The 23,982-nt window shown below is 39.6% G+C and overlaps 1 protein-coding gene across 5 annotated transcripts in view; it reads right to left on the bottom strand.

Annotated features, from left to right (window-relative positions):
• rarg (retinoic acid receptor, gamma) overlaps positions 1 to 23,982 on the bottom strand; it is a 116,762-nt gene that overhangs the window by 18,463 nt on the left and 74,317 nt on the right. For 3 of the 5 annotated variants that reach the window (XM_031897206.1, XM_031897207.1, XM_002936633.5), the window contains one exon: positions 15,752 to 15,802. The exons of 1 other annotated variant lie outside the window; for it this stretch is intronic. In XM_031897206.1, coding sequence (XP_031753066.1) covers positions 15,752 to 15,802 — 51 coding nt within the window. Of the gene's footprint in view, positions 1 to 4,729; positions 5,063 to 15,751; positions 15,803 to 23,982 lie in introns of those variants that run through there. One more of the 5 variants, XM_002936635.5, reaches the window with a different exon arrangement.

The following is a 23,982-nucleotide window of genomic DNA, read 5'->3' as shown; positions in this document are numbered from 1 at the left end:
CCTTCTAGAGAAAATGCTGTGATATATAGATGATATCATCTGCTGGTCTGCTGGTCATACACAGCTTCAGCTGGGAACCAGCAGAGTGAGCTGAACAGTGTCCCAGAGGCAGGGGTGGGGTAGTGCCTGACTTGATTTTCACAGTGAATGTTTTTATTGTGACTACTGGCACCATGGAATCTTCTGAGCCGACTTTGGAGTTGTTGATCCTGCAATATCACTGTTACTTTCTGGTAGAGGTGCAGTTATGTTTGGCTTGGCTACTCTTCTAGGGTATTGGGCCTTATGATTTGGATATGGATGAAGAAAAGGCAGAGTTCTTGTATGTTTTGAAACCAAGTAAATCCTATTCATTAGAGGTTTAGCATACTGAGCACAACAAAATGGAGACAGCCTGAGGGGCCACAGAGGGCAGCTGAAATTTCCATAACTAAAAGTCTGTTGGTAGGGCTGGTTATCAGCTGTACCATTTCCTGGGCATATCTCGTTACAGTCCAGGGCCTAATCCTACTTAATAGCTTCTGAACACAACAAAACAATCAGCCCTTCAGGGGAGGAGAGGGAGATTCACTTTAATTTGATCTCGGTGATGGTGATAAAGGCAAGGCAGCACACACCTGTGGAATGCACCACCCTTGGACTCGCTCGGTTGGCTAGCCATTCTCTATTATCATTACTATTAATGCGGCCATACAAGTTACAATAAAAATCTTTCCTATGACCACTCGTTCGTCCACTCCACTAATGTCAAGAGCTAAATGGTCAGATATGCAGGTAATAACAACAACAGGTAGAATTCTACCCCTATCTGATGATTCAACATTAACCTACTGCCGATGTTGAGGTGTCTTCAAAAGAGCCAAATTAAAATTTGCCTCGGTGAGATGACCGATATCCAAGGCTTTTGCCGATAACGGTTTCTTCGTCAACCCACCATACACGCACCGAATATTTACGAAACCAGGTGTCCGTGCGTGTATAGTTTCCTTTATTATTATTACCATGAAAACCAGATGCTGTCTGAAAAGCTTACAGCTAATGCTAATTCTATAGAGGTATAGATACTATAGCCATGAAATGAGTGAGGGTTTAAACCAATGCGGATCTTAAGAATGTACTACACACACCCACACATAGACAAACTTACCCACATGCAGGTAAATATGCCAGTAAGATACAAGTGTTCTTTTGTGTCTTGATAATAAGATCCTGTCTGCCTACTGTTGCCTAAACTAAATCCAGAATGATTTACGACACCATTTGTACTGTGCAATTGGCATGATTAAAGATAGAGATGACTACTACATACCAGTAGTACTGAGAATTCTTTTTTTGTGTCTTTTGCCTGTGTGAATACACAATGAATTTAGTGCAGGGCCACATGAAGCAATCTGTACCACCCATGGTGTGATAAATCCCAACCATGATGTGACAAATCCTGCACCTTCACGTAGATGCACCATGTGATGTCACAGCGCCACTTGGTCTGCCTCACTTCCTTCCTCTGACAGGCACCTCTATCGCAACCATCTCACACACGCGTCACTCATGTGCGGTGGCAAAACCCCCTTCTCCTACTCAGTTATGCCAACGTGAGATGGGAGGAAGTAAGATATGCAAGTTGCACGGCTGAGAAGAAAAAAGTACTTAAGACAGAAATATTTTAGACAGGACAAAGAAAAAATAATTAGAGAACTAGAATTAGCACCCTGGGAAACTCAGAATTAATAGGTAAACTAAAATAAGGGGAAATTAGCCTGAGTCCTTAGTCTTTGTTATTCAGCTGCAGAAACACATAGCATCAACAAGTAAAGAGATAGCTAAGTTTTATTGCAAAGAATGATAAGCTTTGCTATGTAGATTTCTGTCATCACAAAATATGAAAAGCAACACCTATGCCAGTCTTTGGCACACCAGTCTCCCCTACCCACAATGACCTGACACTGGCTAAATAGCTTAAACTGGTTAAAAGTTTTCATTTTTTGAGACTCTGTAATTATTCTAAAAAAAAAAAAAAAAAAAGCATATATAAGTACAGATAAGCCATGAACTTTTGCAAGGCAACATAAAGGTATCCAATAATTGCTGCTGTTAAGGGCAGCACATACCGCATACAAAGGATTATGGCTGTGAAGGGGAAAGGGGGATGGAGAAAAGTAGTTAAGATGTTTAAAGGGACATTTTATGAGGGACCCAGACTGGAATCAACACATCAAGGGGAGGAAAATAAAAGAAAGCTTGAAGGCCCCATTTACCCAGTTCCCACCTCTGCAAACTCATAAAAATCTAGCTCTGAAAAAACTCGAGACAGGAACGAGTGGGGAAAATATTTTTTTTTTTTAGCCCAAATATCTAAAATGGAGGAAACAGTTTTTGCATGCACTGCACTTCAAAGAAAGAACTATTTATAATGGCCATAAAATGTTAACTGCCTAGGCAGGCTATTAACTGCCATTTGTCCCTAATGCAGGCATTCTGGTAAGCCATGAAGAAACTAACATAAAAAACCTTTGTCAGTAACTCATATGGAATGTAATGTTAGGGGGCTGCATAAAAATTTGTCCCATTCTTAACTGTTTTTGGTTCTCTTACTATAGAAGTCCATCACTTGAAAATATTTTAAAAAAAATCAACAAAAAAAGGCTCACTCTTACTCTAAAGTTGTACCTTTAATATCTACAACTTTCAAATCACAAAGTGCAGATGTACAATATTATGGAGTACTTTTGTTTATAACTTTCCTTTATGAAGTATATAGGCGTAAATCCAAGCAGCACAGGTTTTAATGGCTGCCATGCCTGGACTGGCAATCTGTGGATTGGGCTTCCTTATACTGGAAATGCCAGGGCCTATTTTGAATCACAGTCCAGGCCAGATGGATGCCTAGAAGAAGGGATATGGCTGGTGAGCTTTGCACAAAGTATGAGAGTGTTTCCAAGATGATCCAGCTAAGTAGGTTCAAGTAGACATATGTTTTGGGGTACTTGCCACATGTTTGCTTTGTCACACATAAATAAAAGTTGCACACCCTAGGTGAATACATTTTGAGCTGACTGGGGAAATCCTGTAAGGGATTTAACATGCATTATGTTCACATTTATGCATCTTACCAATTAGATTTATCATAGAGACAACTGATTCTGGGTTATGGGATATTTGTGGTGACAAAATGTCAGGAGCAACACCCTAATATTAGATATGAGATCTAATAGTAAATGTTGGGATCGCTCTGTCTGGAATGCTGCGTTTACACAAAATTCCTAATAAAGGTGTAACAATATATAGAGAAACAAGGAAACTGTGAGGAAAACCCACACAGTGGAACCAATGGAGACTGCGTGCCAAAAATGCAAGAATTGTAGAAACAGGAAAGCAATACTGACACACTCCAATATGACTCACAGTGACAAATTCATGTTTAGCTACACTGAGATTCAAGCACTACTGTGGCTATGTCCAACCTGTGGTCTCTGGCCACTGCAGAACTGGAACTCCCATTGGCCCCCTGACATTCTATGGCTGCAATGGAATGCTGGGAACTGTAGCAACAGAGTGAGAGTCACAGATTGGCCATCCCTAGTAAAAGTGATAGGTACAGCACACAATGTTCTACGCTCTTGGTACAAAACCCAATCTGCTAGTACCCTTACTTAATATTTTTTCCAGTTTATCAGTTCAGTGGCAGTAGGCCAGATTTCCATATGAACAAAAAAGTGTAATTAAACAAGAAAGAAATCAGCCGCCCAGCAAGCGGAAAATAAAAACGTTGATGCTGTCAGCACAAGGCGCATGCTATCATACCTAGACCCAAATTCACACCCACAGTGCTGACACCTTGCCATGGCTGTGCGTTCCTGCACACGCAATCTCAGTGTTTCACTGTAGCTGCTTATCCCACACACTCTGTCCCCTGGGACAGTCAGTATTGTGTGCATTTCTAGAGAAGAATTGCAACAAAGAACACTTTAACCTCTTGCTCGCAGACGTCAGTGTAGATAAAAACATGCAATGTACAGAGGCATAAGGGATAAGAGTCTAAGGGCTGTGTTGCATATTGACTGCTTGATACTGTGTGTGTATGTTAACAACACTAACACTTAATAAAGGCTTTGTATTTTACTTCAGCCAGGCACATCCTACATTTTAGTGGTTCATGAATATAGTGTGATTTCCCACCCACACTGGCATAAACACAAATCTCATTAGCTATACACTTTTAAAGAGCTTAACATGAAAAGACATTATTAGAATGTCAGCAGGAAGAAATACAGACGCTGAATCTAGATTTAAAAGAACGGAGTCGCCCACTTAGTTGTATGCCCAGTAATTGATGCGTTGTACAATGCACACCCCAGGCACACTCAGTGCACATATGGTACTGATATACAGAAATAATAAGGCAATTGCTGCTCTGTGTATCCCATGTTGGAATGTAGGAAGGGAAGTCAGAAACTGTAACGTATCTCACAGCCATGGGCAAAAGGAGCAGCTCCTTGTGGGATGGAGAACATTGGCAAAGACGCTTTATAAGCAGAAAAATGACTGCAAATGGTTGTAGTAAGGCAATTAGGGCTGCTAATGAATAGGCTGATATAGACAGATGATACACACAATATCCATGGACAGGAAAACACAATGACCAACAAGAACAAACAGGGCAGAGTTAAAGCAACTTGCCTGCCGTACTGTCACACACACAGACCCACACACAACACCAAGTGGGACTTACATTGCATGCTGTGGCTCTGCATCCATCCAAAGGGGTCCAGCCCCCCAAAACAGCCGGCTTTCCGCAGCATGCAGGGACCCTGAGGGCTCATGTCATAGAGCGGCCGCGGCATCAGAGGGAAGGCTTCCATGCAGTCGTACATGTTGGCTGTACGGGAGAGGGCGAGTGGGCACTGAACTTTCACAAGAGGGAGGGAAGCCGGCAGTGTGGGCTCTGATAACAGAGATTGGCACCTTCCGAGTAGTAATAGTAGTGCCCCTGCTTTCGCTCTCCCACTCTCTCCCTCCCTCCACTCTCACAGCCTGCTTTGTGGCATACCTTTTGCAAATAGCCAAGCTGCCTTGGGGCTGTGGGAGTGGCCAGAGCCAGAGAGGGATGGGCCTCACTACACAACAGTCTTTCTACTCTTTGCTTCCTCCGCACCAAAGTTTTACCCCTTCTTTCCACCTATTCCAAAATCTGTTTAACAATGCAGTGCTTTCCCACTGCTGCCGGATTCCTACATCCCATACACATACTAACACAACATCCCCCCATACATACACACATACATACAAACACACTGACACTGACAGTGCTGCAACATTAACACGGCAATGTTTCTGTATAGTTATACTGTCTACATAAACCCAAATCCTGTCTGAAACCCCTATATTACACCTAAACACAGATATGCTCTGACATACATAGACAGACACACAGACCTGTTCATATACACACACGGACAAACATATACACACACAGACCTGCACATATACACACACAGACCTGCACATATACACACACACAGACCTGCACATATACACACAAACCTGTACATATACCCACAGAGACCTGCACATATACACACACAGAGACCTGCACATATACACACACAGACCTGCACATATACACACACAGACCTGCACATATACACACACAGACAAACATATACACACACTAACACTAGGGTTGCCAAGGGGCTACTATTTTACCAACCTGGATAGTAAACAGTTTACTTTATACCACTGTTATCAATAGAGAAAAAAGTAAAAAATAAAGGTGGCAACCCTAACTAACACACATATACAAGTTCTGCACTGGCAATCAGTGGGTTCTGGCAAATGCCAAAGGGGCTGCTGTAAGATGACATAGACAGTCACTCTTTATTGGGCTGGTGGGGCTGTTTGGGCCTCTGGGTACTTGGAATGCCTGGGCCTATTTTGAATCCCAGTCCCAGGCCTGGGAAGACCCTCCAAAAAGAGAGATTGGTGCTGGGTTCAATTAAACACACAATATAACAAGCTTAGGTGTGTTTGTTTTTATGCCCAAAGAAATATTTAGTATAGATTCTTTATGGATTTTGATTTACTAAAGCACCACATCTCCATTAGGAAGGCCCTGTGAAGCACTAGCATTTACTAGTGCTGTGGCCATTTAAAGCCAAGACAAAGGCAGGTAGTTAATACATATTAGCATATCAATATCAGTCAGCCACAGTTTCATATACATGGACTGTTGTCAAAGCAGAACTGCCATCAGCAAAGAGAATTCATTTTAAAGGGGCATTAGCATCTCTTTACACCTTCTGCAATAAGTGATTTGCATCCTATATGCACTGATTTCCATTTGGTCTAAAAAGGAAAATACACATTTCACAGTGCATTGGGGTGGTGTTCCTAAATGTATCATTTCTGACAGTCCTCAGACCTCCTATGGGCTTTATGTGCAAAAGATCACCATACTGCTTCAATTTAGCTGTTGCTTGACTACAATTCCCAGTAACAACTGACAACAAAAGGCAGGTCAACAATACAGACAAAAACCTATACAGGTATAGGACTCGTAACTTGGAAACCCATTATCCAGAAAGTTCCAAATTACGGTATGGCCATCTCCCATAGACTCAATTTTAAGCAAATAATTCACATTAAAAAAAAAAAAATTCTCTGTTACAATAAAACAGTACCTTGTACTTGATCCCAAGATATAATTAATCCTTATTGGAGGTAAATCATTCCTACTGGGTTTATTTAAAGTTGAAATTATTTTATAGTAGACTTAAAGTACGGAAATCCGAATTACAGAAAGGTCCTATACCTGTATATTTAAACACCCTATTATGCAGGATGTTGCGCTGAAATCTCTGCAGTCACATACTTTGTATGTCTCCCTTTTTGTGCTGGAAGGAATGCACTTAATGAATACTGCAGGTGCCTGGAACTCCCCCAATATGTGCTGTAGGGATCGTATGCTGTAATACCATCTTCCGCCACCATATGGCATTATATTATGTATATTCATATGTGCTATGTATAGTTTACTTAATAGACCAGTTCTCTGTAAGCTGTTACAGGGCAGGGGATGGTGCATCTACTGTCATTGTGATCTGAAACTTTGGCCCTCTGTGCCATATTGCCCACCTCAAGGTGGGTGTATTGGGGAAAGATATGCTCATTTGGCGACCTTGCCAAATGAGAAGGCCCCACAAGGCGGGTTCTGCCCATACACTTAAAAAACTTCTCATTATGCCAGCACCCAGAAGCATTGTGTCTGCCTGGGTGCTGGCACACGTAGCCAATATTCACCAAAGTTTTGTGTTAGTTGGCAGATATTGGCTGCTTGTGCTTGCAATTTAATCTAAAGTGAGTGATAACCTATACCCTGATGATATCTTTTTTTTTTAAAAGTCGCAGCTACTAATCGCCGTGTGTGTCTTTGCACTATGCAATCTTTGCATTCCACAGCACTTTACAGACATTACAGATCATTCCCTGATCATTCCCATTGGAGGGTACTGTCCAAGTCTCTATCAGATTCACATACACTATGGTCAGTTTTATCAGGAGCCATTTGAGCACCTTGTATGTGTGAAGTGTGGAAGGAAACTGGAGTACCTGGATACTAGTGCTGGAAGCCAATCTAGGAGAACTATGTCCATGGCAGACTTCTGGGGTGACATGCAGGTAGTGCTCAGAAACAATGGAGGGAATGTTATTGACTGGTGCCTGTCTCTGTGCCTATCGGTCACTGCAATGGGCATTGTGTTTCACATGCTTTTCTATAATGGAGCTGTGAGAGGCAGTTGAAAGAAATTTGACCACCTCAGACCACCCTCAGCACACCACAGCAAATAAAAGGCCATGTGTGAAATGGCCCTTAAGCTTAAAGACATGTCTTATGAAAAAGTGCACTGTAAAACTATTTGCAACCACATTTTAATCCTAAAAAAAAATGATCACAACATTAGAGGCCACAAGTCACACAAATGGCTTGCATCCTAAATGATAGGATTTTTATTTATTTTAATGGCAGCAAATACTTCGCTCATATGTCTTGTCCTTTTAAACTTGTTTTTTTTTTCAATAAGCACAGAAGACATGTTTCAGCACCATGTGTCCTGTTATAGTATAGTTCAAGAATGTAAAAAATGTTACAAGTAAAGTCTATGGTGCGCTTTGTGTTTTGATTGCAGCTACTAGAACTGAGCAAAATGGCTGGTGTGCCATAGCCTCCAGAGCAGCTCTACCTTGAAACAATTGTTAAAATGGCAAATATAAAAAAGAACATTTTGTAAATATGAGACTGTATCAAACAAATAGCAGTGCAGTGTGTCTTCCAGTAAGCAGAACATGTTATATTTTCAATGTGAGATCAGGGGGTTGATATATAAAAAAAAAATAAAAAATTTGAAAAATATTATGGTGCCACTGAAATTGGTCAAAAAAGTATGATGGAAAAATAGCGAAATAGCAAACAATCTAGCAAATTCAGGTTTCATAAATTTACTCAACTGATTTTGTTCTAAAAACATACTGTTTATTGCTTTTATATGAGATGTTATGTTGAAACCTTACTGTGTATTTCAGTTTCCATAACAAATTAAATTGTACTGTTTCCATATAGACAGACCCGTCCAGCTAAAATCACAGTTCTCTGAACTCTATCCTTAGCAAACCTCAAAGGGAGGAGGGGGGCTGAGTTCCATAACTAAAGATGCATAGGGCTGCAATACATGTGAACTTGCACAGCATCTCTATGCACTCATTCAATTAAATAGAGCAGAATGTGTTCGAGGATCTGAATATGATTTTTTGGCTCTTGGCAACTGCTGAATTTCTACATTTCTACACTATTATTAATTTCATTATATTTATTATTATAAAAACATATGAACCTGCTCCTGGGCCATAAGTGAAGTGGCCAACCACAAAAATGGGCCATGTAGTATTGGCGCCCAAGTCAATACAACATTTTACTTCGCCCAGTGTCATTCCTGAATGCCCCCACCCACTTACTCACGCCCCCATCCAGCCCCACTTAAGGACACCAAACGTGTGGATCTTCTCCCCATATGCATATATATTGGGCTTATTTGATCATTTGGCTCTATGGCACAGGTGCCGTGGGGCCGAGGCCCGCATCAATGAGCCAACTTTTCAGTCTGTACACTGAACCCCCTGCTATTCTGTCCGCACTACCACTGCTGTCTCCTCACTGCTAGGCTTTGCATGCTTGCTTCCCTTATTATTATGCCCCAGCTTTCCCCCTATTTGTACCCAAGGTATGTCACCTCTCCCCTAGTTCTGGCATGGGCAAATCATGGCAGCTGCCAACCTTGCTTTGCCTTAGGAGGTATGGTACAGGCTTGTACTCAGATGTCTGGTTGGAGAGGGGTACTACTGCAGGGACCCTAACATCTGTAGTTGGCTTTATTTCTCCTTTATTTTATTTCTCCTAATTACACAATTCCTGTTTCCCCATGCATACAGTGTACCAGAAGGACTGTGGCTGTGCTAGGGTTAACTTGTTTTTACTTTCTGCTATGTGCCTAAATTCTTCAGTCACTTTTGATCTCCATGGAAATCCCAGAGACTAGTTTACACTTGTGATTTTATAGATGTGACATAATGTTAAATTGCAGGGAGTCTTGTTAGTACAGCAGTATACATTTTTCTCATAAGAATCCCTAATGTGTCAGATGTATATGATATATATTGCATTTTATTTTCTCCCATAAAAGAAAAATGTATCCTCGTCCTTGTTTTTAAAGCCCACACATTGGATGCCTGGCTAGGAGAGTAAAATATATCATTTTGTTTCTTACAGGAAAACCACCAAAATGTTTAAAAATTATTCACAAATGTAACAGTCATGTTTTATGCATATATGTATATATATGACACACTAAATGTATTGCTGTGATACCAAGGTACACTTGCACCTTTTTACAAATGAAAAAATTGTGGTAGAAAACCACCTCATTGGCTAAAATTACTGAAAAAAAACAGATTAAAGGGGCAGTTCAACTTCCCCTTTCTTCAGATAGTACGCCACAAATATTTTTCTTAACTGATTTTTTTGTTTTTTATTAGATGCACGTTTGCCCCCTCTCATGTTTAACTGTTACAATCTAATACATTAGTTTAGGACATTAAATGGCAGCCAATAATGCGCCTGCACCCCAAGCTTTACTATAGTCTTAAGGGTTATGCAAAAAAAGGCACTAAGTTTGCCCAGGAGCAGTAACCCATAGCAACCAATCAGCAGGTAGAATTTTCTGGTCACCTGTTTAAAAGCAAATATCTTATTGGTTGTGGTATACTATTTAAACATGAGACATCTTTTTGAATGCAAACTGTACCTTTAAGAGCAATATTAATTGCTGTATCTCTTTCCCTTTTTGATTCAACCTTTCATAGAATGCAAAATGTATTTCAATGCCATGAGAAAAAGGGGTTACTGATACCATTTCTGTCTGGTAAGGCAATTACAAGTACAGTATGGCCTATTCTGTATATATTGCTGCAGGCAGTATCCTGACAAAACCAATTTTATGGAAAAAAAAATATATAATGAACTTTTTGTGTCAGTGACAATGTTGGTGGCCCTACAGAACAAAGATATGGAAGCACTCAATCATTGCATAATCAGTGCTGCCTCAATTTACTGTATAAGGTTTCTTCACACTAGTGATTCACTGTAAATAGATGCTGTATTGGTGATTCAATATCCTATGAGTACAATGGCCAGCAGGCTGGGTTGGGCAACTGAAAAGTCACTAATACCGCTCAGTTTTTGGTTCTTGAGGTTGTCCCAATGCATATAACCCCAGAATAAACTAATAAATACAAGATTTCATTTACACCCTGTTATGTATGTGCATCACACCCAAAAACAATGTGTTAAATAGATTATTATTATTATTAACATTTATTTATAAAGCGCCAACATATTCCGCAGCGCTGTACAATAAGTGGGTTTCATACACTGGACATACAGAGTAACATATAAAGCAATCAATAACTGATACAAATAGATTTTATCTAAATCACTTATTTTTGGCCTTATAAGGCCTGCACCCTGGTGAGATAAAAAAAGGTAAAGGCACACAGTCATTGTATGCAGTGGTCTCCATTTTTTAAAAATTATCTCAATTATTAGTACATGTACAAATAAACAGTAGATGTCAGCTGAGCCAATGTTTGCTAAGCTATCTATTTTAAAGGTTTCTGAGTTCGTTTTCTGAGAGAGAAAAAAAGTAATTTTAGACTACTGATTTTTTTTGTAAACAAGACTGACCTAGAATCACATGACTGGAAAAAAAAACTGAAAGGCCCCCGTGTAGCAGGAAATATGCAAGCAGAATAGCATTTCATAAAACATACAAAAATAAAGACCAATTGCAAATTGTCCCAGAACACTGTCTATATAATTGTAAAGGTTAATGCATTTATACAGTTTATCATTTAAAGGGGTGACTTTCAAGGACCACCAGCCCAATACTACTCCCCTTCAAACTATCACGCTTATCAATCTTGCATTTGGGCCTGGAGCAATAGGGACCCAATATTGCAGGCACAAAAAGTGCAGTTTTACAGAAACACTGCAACACCGCAGAGATGGCCATAGCCAGGCAAATCGCTATACAAGAAATCGAAAGACAAGCTGGCTATGCTAGCATGAGCTAGGGACATCCATAACTAGAGTAAGAATAAATCATGCATTATTTATTAAAACAGTAGTTCACCTATAATTTAACTTTTAATCCAATATTATAAGACAATCTGCAATCAGTCATGATTTTTGTGGGTTTTTGAATTATTTAGCTTTTTGTTCAGCAGCTTTGCATTTTGGAATTTCAGCAGATATTTGGTAGCGAGGGTCCAATTAACCCCAGCAACCAGGCAGTGGTTTGAATAATATATTGGGAGATGAATAAAAGACAATAATGATAAAACTGTAGCCTCACAGAGGAATAGTTTGTGGCTGGTGGGGTCAGTGACCCCCATTTGAAACGAGGATAGATGAGGAAGGCATATAATTAAAAAAAATGCAAAAAAAAAATAAAAATGAAGACCAATTAAAATGTTGCTATAACAGGACATTTATAATTATTCATAATAACATGTATTCTGCAGCATTGTACAATAGATGGTTTATGTATACAGATTTCATACAAAAGTAACAACCAATACCCAATACAAGAGGTAAAGAGGGCCCTGCCCCTAACAGCTTACAACATTCTATAACATACTAAAAATGTAAAGGTGAACTACCCCTTTAAAATGTATATTTATTATGAAGTAAGGCTGCACGTAGGGCAAGGAAAATCCTGGATAAGTGTGAAACCAGGTATATGGCACAGTATTTTTTTTCTGAAAGCAGAATTACATTAAGTTCTATGGCAGCTGCTGCAGAGCGCACTTTCTGTGTAAGAGTAATGGAATATCCCTAATGCGCATGGATTAGGGTGCCTATAAGTACTAAGTTGCCCTTCATTGTTAGGACTGGTGATGATGCCTTTTAGTGCAACACAAATATTTATTTTAAAGATAATGTTCAAAGCTTTGCCCAAATATTTACTCTCCTTGGTCATTTTCTGTTTCCAGCAAACATTCCCAAACAAACAAACAAACATTTTGAGGAAAGGGCCATGCTGGCCAGATCTTAATTATTTAGTGTGTATGTACATATTGGGAAGCTAGAGTTCTATGAGATCTTTGGCATAATTGGATTATTTAGCATTTCCTGTACCTTCAGGGCCCTGGGACTGCTCAGTGCAGCTCTCAGTGGTTGGGGTACCCTGTGCACAGGCCAGACCGGACCAGATAAATATCACCAGAGGGTGGGTGATCCAACAGCACCATGCAAAGAAGGTGAAAAGAGCAAATTTAGAGGACTGCAGCAGAAAAGTATACAGCTACCTTATGAACTAGTTAGCCTATACAATAACAGACAGGTCTCACAGATAGTTTTCTCTTTGTTCCTTTAAATACGTAGACTGGATTTCCCCTTGCCATTCCAGTTCATCTTGAAGGCAATGGGTTTGTTCATACACCCTGAGTGATGGCTGATAGAACTGGTTTAATTGGAAGTTGCTATCAATATTTCTATATGTGTTGATCTGAATCTGTGGATCAATTAGGGAACTTTATAATGTTCCATGGAACAGAGAACAAAGCAAATAGTCTACCACTGATGTTATTGTTCCAAAACAGTTTCTACAGGTTTATCATCTGGCTAAGTAACCATGACCCCACCCCTTGTGGCAGTATGGCTAGTGGGTTCATAGCCCACATGCCAAAGTGAGATGGATAGATCTTTTATATCATTTGAACACAATTATAAAGAAATGCATGTGTGAATGGTGGTCTAAAAAAAACATCAACTGTGTACAAAAGCTGTCACATTCACTTTTCACAGAACTTTAAAATCACATGACTTTAATAGTTTACATTTGGTTTGGCCAAATCAGCATCATACAAAAAGTGTTTGGATTCAGCCAAATTCTGAGCCATAACTGAATTCAGTGCATCCCTAATAAATATTGTAGAAGAAGGAATAATAAAATTCATTTTCTAGTAGAAATAAAGCAGGGAGATATGAGGATTTCTATTTAAAGGGGCAGTCACTTTTTTTCAAAGGTGCTGTATAGTTTTACTTCGTTTAACATAGTTCTGCTTTGACAGACTCTTTTGTATTAATTATTTTCATATAATTTGGGCATGTTGTATAGAAGATCAGACTACAGTGTAGAAAACTTGGGGGTTCCAAACAGTGAGGTACCCCCATTAACCCCAATAGCTATCCCTTGGCAAATGTGCATTATATAGTGAGTAGCCAAGCTGTATGCAAAGAAAACAAGCAATGCCACTCTTATCTGCATTCTCCTGCCATAGATTCCTTTAGGTCCAATTCTAACTAACATAGGGCATTTGCCCACCATTTTTTATGGAACTACACTCCTGATTTCAGAAGAATCATGCATAATTTAAACTAATCTCACTGAATTACTGTAGGGAGCAACGGGGGTGCAATATGAAGTGTCTTGAGCATGGCTATATATATATGGGCAAAATGACCCAAAGCACTATATGTTCCATATGGCTAAGTGTGCCCATTCACAGGCCCATTCATACTGGCCATGTATGGGCCCCAAATGATAGCAATAGCAGTATTGGGGAGCTCAACCCTCTGTTAACTTACCCAAACGGGTATCAGGTGCAAATACTGGAAGAACCTCACCTTGCATGGGGGTCAATATCCAACAGCAAAAAAATCCAGTAGCACACTGAAGATGCAAGAGAGGGTCCCGAAACGTTGCTCTTTGCTTGTTTATATGTACTTGGGCAAATAAAACACAATTTTTTCACGGCTTGCATCTTCAGTGTGCTACTGGATTTTTTTGCTGGGCCCCAAATGATGACCTGCCTGATCATTATTTTTAAGGGCTCATTCAGATACGTATGAGTTGGCCATCTTATTCTGCGAACCAAATGAGTGAATCTGCCTGGTCAGGTCACACAGGTGATGGCCAAATCATGCTGATCAAATTGTTTGGTTCTTAATCAGGGATCAAGGGATAACACCTTTCCAAATGAGTGGAACTTTCTGTGTATGGCCCGAATAAGAATCCTATGGAAGCTTCAGTGATGTTCAGAGCCCCTTGCAGTAATGCTGGCTTCCAAGGTTTTAAGCAGAAAGTTTATTGGCAGAATGCATCATCTATTAACATATTTCATAGGTTTATGAGTGGGAGCTGCCATACTACCAACATGAGCTTAGACTTTCTCTAATAGAAAGAGTGCAAATATCACATGGGAAGCCATAGGTACTTAATAGCTACTTAATATTTAAAACACAAATATAATATAATACAGAATGCTACATCATCACATTTTACTGTTTATATAAAGAAAAGGAAAGTTGAATAGTACTTATCATAGGCTATATTTCTTGCTCTTTAGAAAAAGGTATTGCTACGCCCATAATCACACATAAAAGTAGCATTCTCACACAGAGAATTCCCTACTTATCTATCACCATGGAATTGCAGGTAGTGACATTCATGAAAAAGAAAGACAGAGCTCATTATGGGGAGCTAATTCCTGTGTCCAACACATCAGGTTTCTAACCTAGGGCTTTCAGACTGTGGTTGTCTACAATTTCCACAATTTCTTATTAACTACATTCATACAGTAAATCAATTTGGTAAACCGATCCTAATCCCATGTGATCTAACAAATGAGCAGAAATATTTATTTTATGAAACATTTTTTACCTGGCATCCTAATATTCTGATTGGCTAAGCCACTAAACCCTACTTTGTAAGAGACTTTTCAGGACTGACAAACATTCAGTTATGGAATTTGGCTAATCTAACCTGGCCATTCTGTCTAACTGGAGATTCCTTTGCTGGATGTAATATTTATGGGCCTGGGCCCCCAGATTGCTAAAGGCTACGCAGATTTACTTACATAACATTATTTTTTAAATGTAATCTGGCCCATTACATGGAAAACTGTAGTCACCACTGAACCTACTCAGAATGTGCAGCATACAATCTCTAGGGCTTTCGCCCATCCTACACAAACAGTCATGCACATACTACCAGCAGGCAATCATGTACACCACGTAGTACTATATCTGTGAAAACTAACATGAGACTATGCTAGTTAAAATAGTAATAAAAATTTACTTTTTTTTACAGTATTGACACAGAGAATTATCATAAAACAGACTAAATGATTAATAACTCACTTGAGATACAATCACTGTGTGCACTCCTCTCTGCTGCACCCATGGTTAATGCTAGAAAACAAATGGAAGCCTCCATTATTATAATGGTCATTTTGCAAGGCAAAGGCAGAAGAAGCAGTTCTAAATTTAAAAAGATAAAAATAAAAAACTGAGCAGGACTAACCATTTGTTGAGATTACTAAGTCAGGGATATCAAACTAACAAAGCTGGATTAATCATAACAGCTAAGTCACTGCAAGTTTGTGTCCTCTGCCCCTGGTTATAAGTGAATAAAATGTACAGAGCATGCTAATGACTGAAACCAGGACAATACAATCTCCTAGCCCTACAGTGGTGCCCAGCCTGTGGGTCTGACCCCAGCTAGGACTGCAAGTGGGTCATCTTGGACCACAGATCATGGCTTGGAAAGTTCATTTTGTCGATTCAAAATTAAGCATCACTGAAGGTCCATCTTATTACAGAGAAAAAGCAAATCAGTAAAAAATAAAAAAAAACATTTTTGGTGTAACTCTTTGCCTGCCATATCAGAATCTATGTTGCTAGCAATGCAGATTCTAGGTTTCTGGGTATGCTGCCATATTTCAGTAGCTTTTTTTAACAAGTGTGCATTTAAAGTTTATTTTGGCCAAACTTGCTGCCAGTACGTGAAGTAACAAATGGAGATATGTCAGTGTAATCCATGCCATAAGTAACATAATGACCCAGTGCTGGCTCTGCAGAGTTATACTGTATATTGGGACTAGCTGTGCTTTCTCACCTTTATAAGCTGATGTCTCTGCAAATGCTAATGACCTGAGTGCTGCATGTACTAGTTGGTTATCCCAAGCATGGCAGCACAGGCTATAAACCTTCATCACTCTGTCACTGGTTTTTAAGGGTTTGATGCTAGGTTTATGGATTTAGGCCTATGGCACACAGGGAATTTGACCACTGCTGTGCTGAGGCTGAAACAGCTACATTCAAATAACCCATATTCAGCCACTCAGAAACAGATAATGTTTGCTAATCATGTCAATGGAAAGCAGTGATAAGGAGATGGGGCAATTCAGCTACTGCAGTTTTCCATCTGAGAACAGTGGTGGTCATTGGCCTTAGTTGTGGACAATAAAAAAAAGAGAGGATATCAGAAGACAGTGGTTTAATGGGGTAGTTTACCAATATGTACAGTTAACCCAATACCTGCTTGGGTGACAACAGCATGGAGTCATACTTTTTTAAGACAGTTCTATGTAAGTTAGTTACCCTCCCATATAGAGTGTAAGCTCTACGGGGCATGGACCTACTTTCTCTTGTGTCCCCGACTCTTAACTTATTGCAGCTGTATTTATCTTATATTTATTGTTATACTTTGTATTTATCTATTATTATCTTATTAACACCCTGTTTGTATTAATGTTTTCTACTGTACAGTGCTGCGTACATAAGTAGCGCTTTATAAATAAAGATATACATACATACATACATACAAGTATGGCAAAGGCTCTATTACTCTCTAAACTCAAGGTTTTTGACTAGGACAACTGGACTGCTGCTATAACTAACGCAACTCTTGGCCTTTATTATGAATGATCAATTTGTAAAACTGCCTTATGCCTGTATTCACTTTGGATTACCAACCTTCAGTGGCTAATGGGCTGTACTTCCCCCAAGCAATTACACCTTGTGAGCCACTGGTATTTATGCTGATATTTATCACTTCTGCAAAAGATGCATAAAAGCTAATGGCATGCCATGCAAAGTGTTGCCAACACCTTGGGGCCCATTTACTTACTCAAGAAACGGCTGAATGCGTCCGATTGCGTTTTTTTCGTAATGATCGGTATTTGGCGATTTTTTTCGGAAAATTGTCGCGACTTTTTCGTTACCAATACGATTTGCGCGAAAAAACGCGAGTTTTTCGTAGCCGTTACAATGCGCTCGTATCTTGTCGCGACTTTTTCGTATTGAGCGCTCATAAGCGGCGGGCGAAACTTTCAGACTTAGCATGATTTTGGAAGCCTCCCATAGGACTCAATGGCACCCTGCAGCTCCAACCTGGCCCAAGTAAAGTCACCATACTGAAGCTTGAATGAATCCAAATCTTTCGTACTCGGCACGAAGGCTACGAAAAAGTCGCGACAAAATACGAGCGCATTGTAACGGCTACGGAAAAACTCGCGTTTTTTCGCGCAAATCGTATTGGTAACGAAAAAGTCGCGACAATTTCCGAAAAAGTCGTAAAGGCGACGAAAAAATCGCAAAAAATACGAAAAAGTCGCAAAATGTTCATTTTCCAATCGGATTTTTCCAATTCGGATTCGAATTCGTGTCTTAGTAAATGTGCCCCCTTGTGTGCCATGTAAAAATGCCACCGGAAAATTGATGTAGAGCTCCAGAAGAACCCTCAAAATGCTAGCATTGCAGTTGCAGTAGTAATGGCGTTTGTATCATTATAGCTTGCAGAAAATTGTACTAATTCCATGTTGTAAATTGGTGTTTCTTGTTTTTCTTTATTTAACTACACAATAAATAACCTTTTCCTTTCCATAGACCCAATAGCTAAATGAAACCTATCCAGCTGGACACCTTTGGGTTTCATATGTGGCCCTCTAGGAACTTTTTATGGTGGCCCCCAGACTTCCTTTATGTTACATGATTATTTCAGTATGCTCTGGCCCCTGAACCTGAGTGTGTAGCAGCAGACTCTGGGCCCTCCACAAAGAAAGTGTAATTTATATATGAGCCAAGGGAAGTGCTTTTTCATGTCACATAAGGCAATGATGTGTATATATTTATATATATATATATATATAGTTACGCAAGCAGCCTCAGCAATACACTCTACAGAGGTCTGAAACAAAGTTGCAAAATAGCAGCATTCATGGATTTATAGCTACCTTCAGGAACAGAAAAGGGATACTGTAATCATGATGTGTCTTTCTAAAGAAAAGTATACTTGGGAGTACACAAGAAATTGTTACATATTGTTTACTGTTCTAAAGGAGAATGTGAAAGCTAGTGTCAGCCTTCTTCAGTGTCTTGGGCCCAAATCTAAGATAAAATAAAATCAATGTGAATCAGGGATGTCCAACCTGTGACCCTTCAGCAGTTGCTTATCTAACTCAACAGCAGCTGGAGGGCCACAGGGTGGACAACACTACTACATAGTTACAAATATATTTTTATGTTCTTTCAAAAGAGGCTTTGTGATGCTGGGGGCCCAGTGCAAATAAGTACACAAGAAACATTAATTTTATTATAGAAATAAAATGAAAGAATGATGATCCCTGCTAATAAATACAGACTGAGTGTTATATTTTCACATAAAGAGGGCAGGCCAGTGTATGATTAGGAGTGTAGCTGCACAGCAGCTCCTACTGCTGAGGGAACAGTGAACTGTAATGATACAGTACGTGTATAAATAACATGGCCACCAATCATAGAGAATTGCTCCCTCTAGTTCTAGTTTCTGGGCCACTTTGCAAGAGGGCCTTGGCATCAAATGCTTTAATTTTCATTTATTTATTATGCCATGTAGTTATTGATTCCTCTTGCCTTAATAAGTATACTATCTGTTTTCCTTTTCTCCTATTCTGTAGTCTTGTTACCAGTTCTCCAATCCTTTCTTAAGACCGCCATGCACGCTGTAAAATCACCCTTTCCCTTTTCCTGTCCTTCCATCTCTCTCTCTCTCTCTGTGTTTTCAACTCTCCCCTTGGGTCAGCATACAGTGGTACATTCCTGTGGCGTGAAACTCTGCATTTTCCTTTCAGTCTGAGTTGCCTGTTAGAGGGAATCCAGCTCCCTCCCTCATCCCCCTCTTTCCTCTCTCTCCCCTCCCTGTCAGTTAAATGCAGGCAGCCAGCTCTCTATGAACCCTGCCAGAACCCCCTTTGGGTGCAGTAACCTCCATGTGACCCAGCCCTGTGTCAGTCCTTGCTTCTCTGCCTGCTCACAATTTTCCAAGGCATTGATACTATTACATGCCTGCCCTCTATCTCCCGCTCTCCCAAACTCAGCCCCTCTACTTTCTGCTCCCTTTCTTCTCCCCCTTTCTCATTCACTGGCTCCATTTTTGGTACATTCTCCCTATTACTTTATCATGCCATGTATCTGCTCTGATTTTCTCAATCACTTGAGCTGCCATGGAGCAAACTTTTTTGCCTTTTTATTTCTCTCTTGTTTGTTCTGTCATTTCCTGCATTTCTATTCATCCCACAAGCTGCACCTCTCTCCTTCTCCTCTCTTTTATTAAATGCATTGTATTCCCAATATGCTTATTGGATACTAGACACGATTGTGCATATTAAGGAGTAATAGACACAGAGCAAAGATACCAGCTTCCCCTATCTGCTAAATGCCAATTCATGCAAAGGTAACAAATAATCTCCAAAAGTGTCTTTCATGCTCAGTTCATCTGCATGGGGCACTATGATGGGTTAAGGCAGGGTTGGGTATTATGTAACTTTTATATAACTAAAACTTTAAGCACCCCAGCAACAGTCAAGGCTATTGGTACTTGAGACTAAAGCAATGCAATTTACCCATCTGCCATAAAAGTTCAATAAAGGTCTAACCTTCTACATTCTCTTTCTACAAGTTCCCTTATTCTTCTGTTTACTCATGGGATGCTCTATTGTTTTACTTATTTTCCCCCCTCTGCAAACATATCCACACTCCCAGTCTCTCCTCCCAGTCTCTTTAACTAAGCTCTCTCTCTTTTCTCACCTTTCCTCTCTCCTACCATATGTTTCTCATCTCACCCTGTTCTCCTGCGAAATCTGCTTTTGAGCGACAGCAGTGACTATGGAGATAAACTGACTTGATATTTGAAGCCAGTTCAGATACAATAAGCAGCCTAATTAAAAGAAAAAGGGTTTAAAGCAATTGAGGCTTGATAAAAGTTATTTGTGGGAAAATAAGTGAGAGAGAGAGAGATTGCAAGAATATACAATATGGGTAAAGATCTAATAGTTTCTTTACCCATGTTATAGGCTAGAGCGCTTTCCCCTTAACTATGGGGCTGGTCCCCCAAATGTGGCTTGGGCCTCTAAAGACAATAGACTGCAAGTTCTTTTTTCTGGTGGCTTTTGAGGGTCACTGTTCTAGGCATTGGAATGTACGCATGAGTATGTCTCTCATGATATTTGTATAAGTACCAGAGGTTCCAAAGCCTTAGTGGGCCCTGGAATAAAGAAGACAATTAAATTGGAATTTTATTTTCTAGAAAATTAATATTCTGACTACATTTTATGTATCTATAACCTTGTTGTAAGCAAGTGATGGCCCCAAAAAAAGTTTGATCCAAATGGGGTGCCAGAATCAAAAAAAGTCTGAGGACCTGTTCTGCACAGAGAAATTGGCCACATTTTGTGAAACTTCCCTCTGCATCCAATCCCTTTTGGGAATCCCTTGCAATATCAGCCTTTGGAAGACAACTTCCTTCAGTAGTGACTCTTTGATAAGTATGTTTCCAATAAGCAGAGAATAACTTTCCTTTGTCACCATTATATTTTTAGTCATGGGAGAAATCAGTAACAAATTTGAATATGTTACCCACAGCAGTACACCTTTTTATATCTGAGCTATGTTTAATAAAGCCCTGTAGTATCGGCTGATAAAAGTATAGTTGCTGCTAATGTCTGTAAGAGTTGTGAGCACCATGTGTGGGGCAGAATATAGCTGCAAGGCATTCCCAGTGTGCACAGACATATTAAACATATTGCTACTTTTATTGGAAACAAAGATGTCAGTCCTAAGGTAGCATCCTATCAACTCCCATTGATTTATGGGGCGGTGTCTGACCAGCCACGATCAGACAGAGATCTAATATTATTTTATTATTTAGTCATTCTGTCGAACATTTCTTAAATGACAAAAGGGTAAATATATTGTTATTGCTATAATAAGAGTGCTTGCATTGAACATACTTTCTACTATGAATTTTATAGTACAGGTATGGGACCTGCTGTCCTGAATTTTCAGAATATGGTTTTTTTTGAAAGGGGGGCTTTTCATAATTTAGATCTCCATACCTACTAAAAAAATCATTTAAACATTAGTTGAACCCAACAGGATTGTTTTGCTTCCAATAAGGATTAATTATATCTTAGTAATAATACACTTTGAGTATAGCATAGACATTCATATTCTTTGACAACTGCAATTGGTTTTCATTTTTCTTTTTTATGGTTTTTCAGTTATTAAGCTTTTTGCTCAGCAGCTCTCTAGTTTGGAATTCCAGCAGCTATCTGATTGCTAGGGTCTTGTTTACCTTAGCAGCCAGGCAGAGGTTTGAATGAGAGACTGCGATATGAATAAATGAGGGACTGAATAGAAAGGTAAAGAATTAAAAGTAGCAATAATAATAAAATTGTAAGCTGAAAGAGCAATAGAATTTTGGCTGTCGGGGTCAGTGACCCCCCCTTTTGAAAGCTGGAAAGATGTAAAAGAGGAAGGCAAAAAATTAAAAAAAATAATTATGAAGAGCTATTACAAAATCGCTAAGAATGTGTCATTCTATTACATACTAAAAGTTACCATAAAAGTGAACCACCCCTTTAAGTGATTTGGGGCAGTTTCCCCACCACTTTTTTTGTCGATAGGGATTTTGGCTCTTTGCATTTTGGCTACAAAAACATGACAGACAGAATAGTCAGTATTGTCCTTTGTGCCACTGCTCTAAACCCCCTGTATAATGAGGTCCTCTTAATCTGTAAACCTGAGACAGCAAGCAGAGTAATAGAGGTGCATGTTTATACAGAGGTGATTATCTTTATTCAAACAAACTCTTCCATTACAAGAGAAGGGAAAAGGCAGCAGTAAGGTTAAAAAATCTGTTAGTGTTTTATAATAAAAAAAAGAAAGAAAAATATTACTACACCCTACATAAATTGAGTGCAGGCCACTAAAGTGTAAGTGGTACAATAAAGGGACAGCAACATGCATTGGTCAATGTATAATCCACATGCATCGTAACCACCCTGAAAAGCAGAAGTTGGTATTTCCAGAAGTGGTACTACGCCCAAGGAATGACGCGCCCTCACTAGTTCCACTTCATGTCTCCAGTCACACACATGGAACCAGTTAGAGTCTGGAGAAGGCTTTTTGGCACCTTGGGGTGAAATCTCTTGCAAAGAAAAAAAAAAGAAATCATTAGCATCTGGAAGGAGTTTTGAATCTGATGTGTCGTGACAGTGTGTATATAGGGGAGGGAATAGCTGTGGCTTGCATCAAAGAAAGCGACAGTCAGAGATGCCAAGCAGGGACTTATTAAGTTTTAGACAAAAGCTGAGAATATGGCTTTAAATCAGAAAATCTTAAATGACTTTCCTTATGAGCTTTGCACATAGGGACGTGTGCACACACTCTAGCAGTATTGTTAGTATTTCAAATATTTATAATCTTAGGGGCCCAGAATGTTTTGATTGCTCTTGTCAATCCCGAGCATGCAAGTTACATTATATGCATGCTTACAGAGACAAAGAGTAACTGGCACAGGGCTAGGAAAAGCTGGCAACCGCATGCTGGCCGAGCCTGAAGGGAGCTGCAGTACATTGCAGGCCAATGTGATCCCAGATACTTTGGTATTCAGGCATATATAACTGTCACTTTCAATTACATTTAGTTGCTGCCACAAAAAAGTTTGACAGGGATGAAGGGGTTAAAGAAGTGGCATGCCAAAGGTCAGTGGTACCCTGGAGCAGCGAGGCCAGTAATTGTTAGCAGAAGGAAATGAGGAGAAAGAAGTCTGAGCTGTAAGTAAAGGTGAGAACCCAGATTTTATTTTCCCCTTCTGCAGCAAACACCGGTGCCTTTATGAACACATCGAGACGTTCTCTCACCCCCCTGCCCAACATCTGCCAAGACGTCACATCCCGCCAGTGAGACCCAGACACCACAAAGAAATGCCCCAACTCACTGCCGCACTGAGATAGCAGATTGCCACTAAAGTGAAGTGCTTCTGGGGGAACGGAGTACGGCTTTTTACAATCTCTTGGTTAAATAACCCATAAAGACTGGTGCTTGAATTTTTATTATTCATAATTTAAATAGTGCTGACATAGTGATTGATAGAGATTATATGCTATTCACATTAGTCTTCAGTGGAGCTTACAGTTTAATGTCAATAAGACCTAATATCTGATCCCAGATCCCTCTATTACTTATAGAAATTTATTAGAGCTGGAGCATAATTTAATACAACTATGTCAAAATAAATGACCACTCCCAGCATCCTCAGCTAGCCAGAA

The sequence above is a fragment of the Xenopus tropicalis genome, chromosome 2, assembly GCF_000004195.4.
Source record: "Xenopus tropicalis strain Nigerian chromosome 2, UCB_Xtro_10.0, whole genome shotgun sequence".
In the NCBI taxonomy this organism is placed as follows: Eukaryota; Metazoa; Chordata; class Amphibia; order Anura; family Pipidae; genus Xenopus; species Xenopus tropicalis.
Note: the sequence above shows the minus strand (reverse complement) of the source record. Positions and strands in the feature narration are given on the sequence as shown.